The sequence below is a fragment of the Sus scrofa genome, chromosome 7 (genome assembly GCF_054392235.1).
Source record: "Sus scrofa isolate SSC_HxYL_T2T_F1_AM1 chromosome 7, Sscrofa_HxYL_maternal_Yorkshire_Landrace_v2.0, whole genome shotgun sequence".
NCBI lineage: Eukaryota > Metazoa > Chordata > Mammalia > Artiodactyla > Suidae > Sus > Sus scrofa.
Genome location: NC_139389.1, coordinates 104472010 through 104478699, shown reverse-complemented (window position 1 = coordinate 104478699; position 6690 = coordinate 104472010). Strand labels below are relative to the sequence as shown.

Sequence of the window (6690 nt, the reverse complement as noted above, 5' to 3'; positions counted from 1 at the left end):
ACACTGGTACAACATCGAAGTACATATACCATGCCATACTGAGTACCAATTCTAAAAAGCCCAAGGGGGAAAACAATTGCCTCTTTCCATTTCACAGCAACTTCTGACCAACTTGTATAGTCCTCAGTTACACTATAAAAAACAATCTAGGTTCTCACTTAAGTGCAGTGCCCTGCATCTGAATGAATTAACAAGCCTATCACACACTCCCTAGAACCATGTCAAAAAAAAGATCAGCTCCACAATTTTATGGCTTAAGTGCTACGGTCTTGGACACAAGTGAAAGCATTCATGTCAAGAACTTTCGAAACTACCCCTGCAAATGGAGATTCCCATTACCCAACCCCCCTGCTTTGAGAAAGCCAACAGCAGTCTTCCTGCTGTTCTTCCAATTCCACTTTCTTCAAAATCCCTGAAAGGCTAGAGCAGGTGAGTGTGGAATGGTTTGGGGGTTCTAGAACCAGACTTCCTGGGTTCTAACACCAGTCCACACTATTTACTTGGTCTTCTGGGCCCTAACTCTCCTCCTATTAAAAAGTTTAAGAACCAGGGAGTTCCCATTGTGGCGCAGTGGAAATTAACCCAACTAGTATCCATGAGGATGCAGGTTTGATCCCTGGCCTGCTCAGTGGGTCATAGGTTCAGTGTTGTGGTGAGCTGTGGTGTAGATCACAGTTGTGGCTGGGATCCCATGTTGCTGTGGCACAGGCCCGCAGCTGCAGATCCAATTCGACCCCTAGCCTAGGAACTTCCATATGCCATGGGGTTGGCTCCAAAAAGTAAAAAATAAAGTAAAAAATAATAAAAAAAAATTAAGAACCAAAATTCTTTTGTTAAGAGTTATAGTTTCAAATAGATTCAGTGATTACATAACCAAGGCACTTTAAAACGACTACTGTTATTTGCTGTTAAGAAGTACTTATCTAAACCAGCACTCAAATATGCTATTCCTAGAATCAAATACTTTTTCCTCTAAGAGCTTTTATCACTTAACAGAGATGGAGAACCTCTAGCAGTTTTCATTACTAAACTGTTTTTAACACAGACTGTCACATGTTTGTCTCAGGACTAAAAGACAAACATGGGACAGCCCCTTAGTGCATTCAAGGGCAATGATTTAAAAAAAAATTCATGTGATGTTTTCTGACCATCAAAATTATATTACAACCTTTAAGATACATGTTAACTTACAATTGCTCCCCAAATCATCCTTTTAGCTGAGAGCCTAAGTAATCTCAGGCCAATAAAGTCAGGTGATAAAAGGAGGTAAAACACACAAGGGAAACTGTCATAGACGGTTAGTCGTCATTGTTTTAAATAGCACACACTTCTTCGCCCATCTCTTCACTACCTTGGAAACATCAAAGGTACTATTTGAATTAAAAAAAAAAAAAAACACACATCACCTACTGCAGCAAGGGATTCTCTAGTGTCAAATGTGCATGGGGAAGGAGTGGGTAGCCACTTTACTTCCTTTAGACAAACAGACAAAAACAATTTTTAGAATCTTTTATTATCAATAACAAACAGCTGCCTTTAACGACTTTGCTAGGCAGCTGTTAAAGGGTGGATGGACACCCTTGACCCTAACAAGGAAAACTCAAATTAAGCCTTTATGTACAAGCAAATTTAGAGCTCTTTTAAGTGTCCAAAGCTATTAATTAGTCTTTAAACTAAATCTTAACATATTTGAATAACCAGGAACTAAAACGTTCAAATTTTTTCTAGTACAAAAAAATTAAATTTGCTTTAGTTATAAAAGAGCTCTGTGAATATACACAAACTATATATACTTCAGACATTCACAAAAATGTGAGCAGAAGGCTTATCAAAAGACATTTAATACAATTAGTTTTCAACAACCCCTTGGTGGTCCACATCTACAAAGATAGCCAGCCCAGCCCAGCCCAACCCAACCCCCCTCCAAATCCCACCCCCACAGAAAAGCACATACTTACCAGAGTTTTTAGCAAGTATGGTTTGGGAATTTGTTTTTTGTTTTTGTTTTATAAAAAAAAAAGGCCCCCAGGGCAAGTTATTTACAGTTTAATTGCCACTGTCAACTGATCTGGACCTTGACCGGGACCGGGACCGGGACCTGGACCTCTGGCGATCTACAGATGCTGGAGACTTAGATCTACTTGAAGAACCACGTTTCTGGCTCTTCTCAGGCACAGGAGACCTACTAACAGAACGGGACTTGCTCCGGCTCCGGCTCCGGCTCCTAGACCGGCTGTAAGACTTGCTCCTCCGGGAACGAGATCGGCTACGAGACCTTGAGGAACTCCTGGTCCGAGAACGAGACCTGCTTCGTGACCTACTAGGAAGGAAAAAAAATTAAAGAAAAACCAAAAAGCTTAAGTAACAGACCCTACAAATCCATTAAACTCCGACTTGAAAATATTAAAGAGGTACCTGTGCCTTTTGCTGCCTTCAATTAATTTGATTTTTCTCCCATTTATTTCTTTTCCAGAAAGTTTTTCAATAGCATTCTTTAAATCACCATAAGAGGCAAACTCAACTACCCTACAAAAAAAAAAAGCCATTTATAAAGTTATATACTTCTTGCAGTCTCATAAACTATGTAATCCATCTGGTTTAAGTATCTTTTCAATGTTCATCCTGCTACTGCTACACTGAGTCTTACCCTTGACAGATAACGCAGCATGAGAATGTGATTTCCCAACCACCAAACCACTGACCATTTTAAGCTAGATCATTCTTTGGTGTGGGAAGCTTTGCTGTGCATTGTATTTATTTAGTAACATCTGTGATTCTACCCAAAAGACCTTCAGGACCAGCAGGACCTTCAATTGGTTATGATAACCAAAATGTCTCCAGACATTGCCACATGTACCCCGAAGATCAAACTCAATCCCAATTGAGAATTGCTGCTGTATTCGAGCATGTCCAAATTTTGAGCACTCAAACATTGACAGTGAAAACTGTCCTATTAAGGATATTTTAATAGGCTCTTATACTCCAGTGCATACTCACCCTTCATTTAACTTAGGTCTATGTGCATCCGCAAATGTTACTTCCCCAGCTTGTCTCATGAAATCTTTGAGATCCTTAACATAAGACAATTTTGTTAAGCCAGGAAAAGGAATCGTGACACACAAACAACCACAAGGTATAAAAACAAGACTACTGAAAGAGAAGATGTTAGATAAAGTACAAACATGGTATTTACCACACTTGTATTCTATCAGAATTCAAAAATAATATGTCAGGGCACGAAATAAGCAAATAGCATATTGCTTTTAAGCAAAATGCCAGAGAATTCAGATTTTAACATTAAAATAGTATTAGTCTATACTGAGCTCAATACAAAAGGAAAAAACAAAACAAAACAAAAAAGAACAAAACAAAAAGAAACAGTACATATTTTTAAAGTAAAGACTAAAGCAGAAATTTTATATTTAAAAACAGAACATTAACAAGACACCAGTTATTTTGTGCCCCATATGTCATTAAAAAAGTTTACTTTACCTTTATTATTATTTCCCTAGGCTAGTCAAGCAGCAAACCATTAAGCGGTCGGAGAAACGTTCATGACATATGCCCGACTGGCTCTTCGCCACCCACTTGAAGGACACTACCCAATCGATGGAAGCCTTTAATCGCACAGCCCTCCCTATTAGCAGACTACAGGCGGATGCAGACATGTTCTACTCTTGAGCAGTTACCAAGGACCACTTTACTGCGATCAGGATTCCAACGACCACCTAATTTCGTTTTTTCGACCAGGACCTCTTATTCGGAAGCGTTACAGGAAGACAGCTCTCAACTTAGGGATCAGATCACGTTATCAACGCTCTGGGATCGCTGCAACCTGGCACTTCAATAAGTGCACCGATTACGTCTAGACCGGCAAACACAGATCTAGAGGTGGCCAATTGATCACTGTAGGAGCTGACTGGCAAAGTCAACCAGGCCCAACCAAGAGTGACCAAGACAACGATTAGGATAACCCACAGGCACTCCTCGTCATAAGGCCAACGACACAGATAGGCTGGCAAATAAAGGGTTTAATATTTGGTTAAAATTGATTTTAAAAAACAAGAGAAATATCCTCAAAACATTTACAACATTTGATCACTAATTATTAAAAGTTTGAAACAACCCCCAATTACATTTAATTAAAAAATTTTAAATTACAATTAAATCCATTAATTTAATTAAAGATTAAAAAAACTACTTTTAATAAAACATTAATAAAATTATCAGCCACCCATTAATATTTAAAAAGCCACATTAAAATATCTCAAAACTGTATTTCAACAAACCTGCCAGCTGACTCTTGAAGATAAATTCTCAACTATAAGCCGATTTTCTGTTCTTACAGGTGGAGCATTTCTGAGGAAGAAAATGAGTACTCACAATGGAAGAAATGCAGCAATGTGCATTTATTGTGTTCAGTTGTGGGCAATTTCAAGCAATCAGATATGACATCATAAATGACTTCCACCGACAGTCTCTGCATTATTTTGACTCACACTTATTAGAACAGCAGACTAATACACAAATATCAGGATTGTACGTAAATAGCAAAACCACTTATTGCTAACAGTTTTTAAGCGTTTTTAAAGATTCCTGCAGTAATGCTTATTCGAAGCAGACATCCACCATCACATACCGTCTATCATTTCGAGGTCTGCGACTACTAAAACGGTCTGAGTAGCGTCCTCTACCTCTTCCACCTCGAGATCGAGCCCTAGCATGTTCAATTGTAACCCTACAAGAAGAGAAGAAAAATTCTTCATTATCCACTTATGCTAACTAAGAAATCTATTTAGAAAAACATCCCAGCTGACCTGGCCACTCTATCTTTACAATGCTAACTAGTTATAAAACAAAAACAAAGATCCTCACCTTTCACTGCAGAGTTCTTTTCCATCAAGTTCATATACAGCATCATCTGCATCCCTGGGATCCTCAAATTCCTCAAATTCAAACGTGAAAAAAATATGTTTAACATGGCTTTAAAAAGTGTATTCTACAACACATCAAAAGCACTAAATACCTGTGAAAGAATAGGAAAGGGAGTATCTTAATGACAATACCATATTGATAAGCCTAATCAAGAAGCAACCAGTAGGTCCCTGTCAGCCTAGTGGTTAAGATCCCACAATGTCACTGCTGTGGTGTGCGTTTGAGCCCTGGCCCAGGAACTTCCACAGGCCACAAGCGCAGCCAACTACTCCCCCCCACAAAAAACCCACAAAAGTGTAATAATAAATATATTTTAAAAAGGAAGCACCAGGGGTGGTTTCCCTCCAGCCAGCAATGAGCTTCTTTTATCCCTTAAGACAACTCACTGCCTTAAGGATGCACATTTCCCCTAAAGACACTCTACTTAATAAGATCAAAAGCACCGCTTATCACAAACTCTACTCACTTAACAGATAATTCAACCACTTCTAAATACTTACCACAAAACCAAAGCCTCTTTTCAGATCAATATCTCTTATTCGTCCATACCCCTTGAAGAACCTTTCCACGTCTTTCTCCCTGGCCGCTGGATTTAGCCTCCCGATGAATACTCGACAGCCACTCATGATGTGCGGCTAGTACTTCCTGCCAGAAAATAATCCAATGAAGATAATACCAGTGAATGTCGGAAGAATGCCTCGCCGAGGGATCAAAAACATAAACGGCAGAAAATAAAATGTTTACCCGGTGATGTTATAAACAAGATTGCCAAGAGTGCCTCTTATTAGGCCAGGTCCCTTGCAGACAAAATTAAAACTCGGCTCCCAACACGATCCTTCCCTGGGCCCAGACCGCAGCAACCGCAACGCCCACTGCCGCCTCCGGAACTGCGCAGCCGCACACTCTCCCTGGCTCTTCTGGCCCCCTCCCATCTGCCGCAGTTAGGAAAGGCCGAGAAGTGCGGGCGGAGCCGACCCCGCCCTCCGCAAGGCCAGCCCAATGACGACGGGCCGCGCGCGTCGCCGCCTCCCGGGAGCGTCACAGCGGGTGGAAGCCGGATCTCGCGACGCCACCGCCGCGCCTGCGCAGACGGCGGCGGGCGGCCGCGAAACAGCCTCAAAATGGCCGCCTCGGAGCCAGCGGTGGGGAGCCGCGCGTGCCAAGCTCCCTGGTCCCTCCCCTGCCCCGAACCCACTGTGCCGGGGTCATTGTACCCGCCCTCGGACAGCCCCGGCCACACCCCGAACAAAGGTATCGGCCCACTCCTCGCGGGGTTCGGGCAGTGAAATAAGGAGGCAGGGAGGGGCACACGACCCCTCCGTGTAAAAACCACCATAACCAGGACCACGACCGCCCTTCCCCCGTCAGGTCCCCTCAAACAATACCCAAAGGGAGACGTGCCCCAGCGCCCACCTCGAGTAAACTGCGCTCAGTGGACGCCGTCCTCCGCACAGAGAGCAGCCCTGACCACTCGCGATCTGAGCGGCCATGAAGAAGCCTCGATCCGAGAAGGCTTTCCCTCAAAGTGAGCCACTCACCTACCGGACAGGATCTTTGGCAGCTGAGACCCAAAGAGGTCCGTAGTCTGCGACGGAGCCGTCTGCCTCCCCGCAGACCAGGACTTAACTCGCCTACGTATCTCCACAACTGACGCACTTAGATGCTCCGGCGCTCCACAAAATGGAGGGCGCGTCTTGCGTCACTTCCGGGACCGCCCCTGGAGCCGCCCCTTGGGGGCCCAGGCCCGAGGAGGGC

General features: G+C 42.9%; 1 protein-coding gene across 24 annotated transcripts; it reads right to left on the bottom strand.

Moving 5' to 3' along the window:
- Nucleotides 1-1494: 1494 nt before the first annotated feature.
- SRSF5 (serine and arginine rich splicing factor 5) lies at nucleotides 1495-6587 on the bottom strand. Of its 24 annotated transcripts, none has more exons than XR_014811048.1 (9): nucleotides 6349-6587; nucleotides 5680-6016; nucleotides 5436-5580; nucleotides 4876-4946; nucleotides 4640-4738; nucleotides 4290-4359; nucleotides 2998-4015; nucleotides 2416-2526; nucleotides 1495-2320 (listed from the first exon to the last, which is right to left on the bottom strand). XR_014811048.1 is itself a non-coding variant. In XM_021099406.2 (9 exons), the coding sequence occupies exons 3-9, from the start codon at nucleotides 5559-5561 to the stop codon at nucleotides 2047-2049; spliced, it is 825 nt and encodes a 274-aa protein (XP_020955065.2). In that variant the 5' UTR covers nucleotides 5562-5580; nucleotides 5680-6016; nucleotides 6349-6587; the 3' UTR covers nucleotides 1495-2046. The 24 variants fall into 24 exon arrangements, 13 of the variants coding, with proteins under 13 accessions (XP_020955065.2, XP_020955066.2, XP_084825713.1 ...); XR_014811051.1 differs by having other exon boundaries at nucleotides 1495-2317; XR_014811054.1 differs by having other exon boundaries at nucleotides 5680-5867; nucleotides 6474-6587.
- Between the last annotated feature and the right edge of the window lie 103 nt (nucleotides 6588-6690).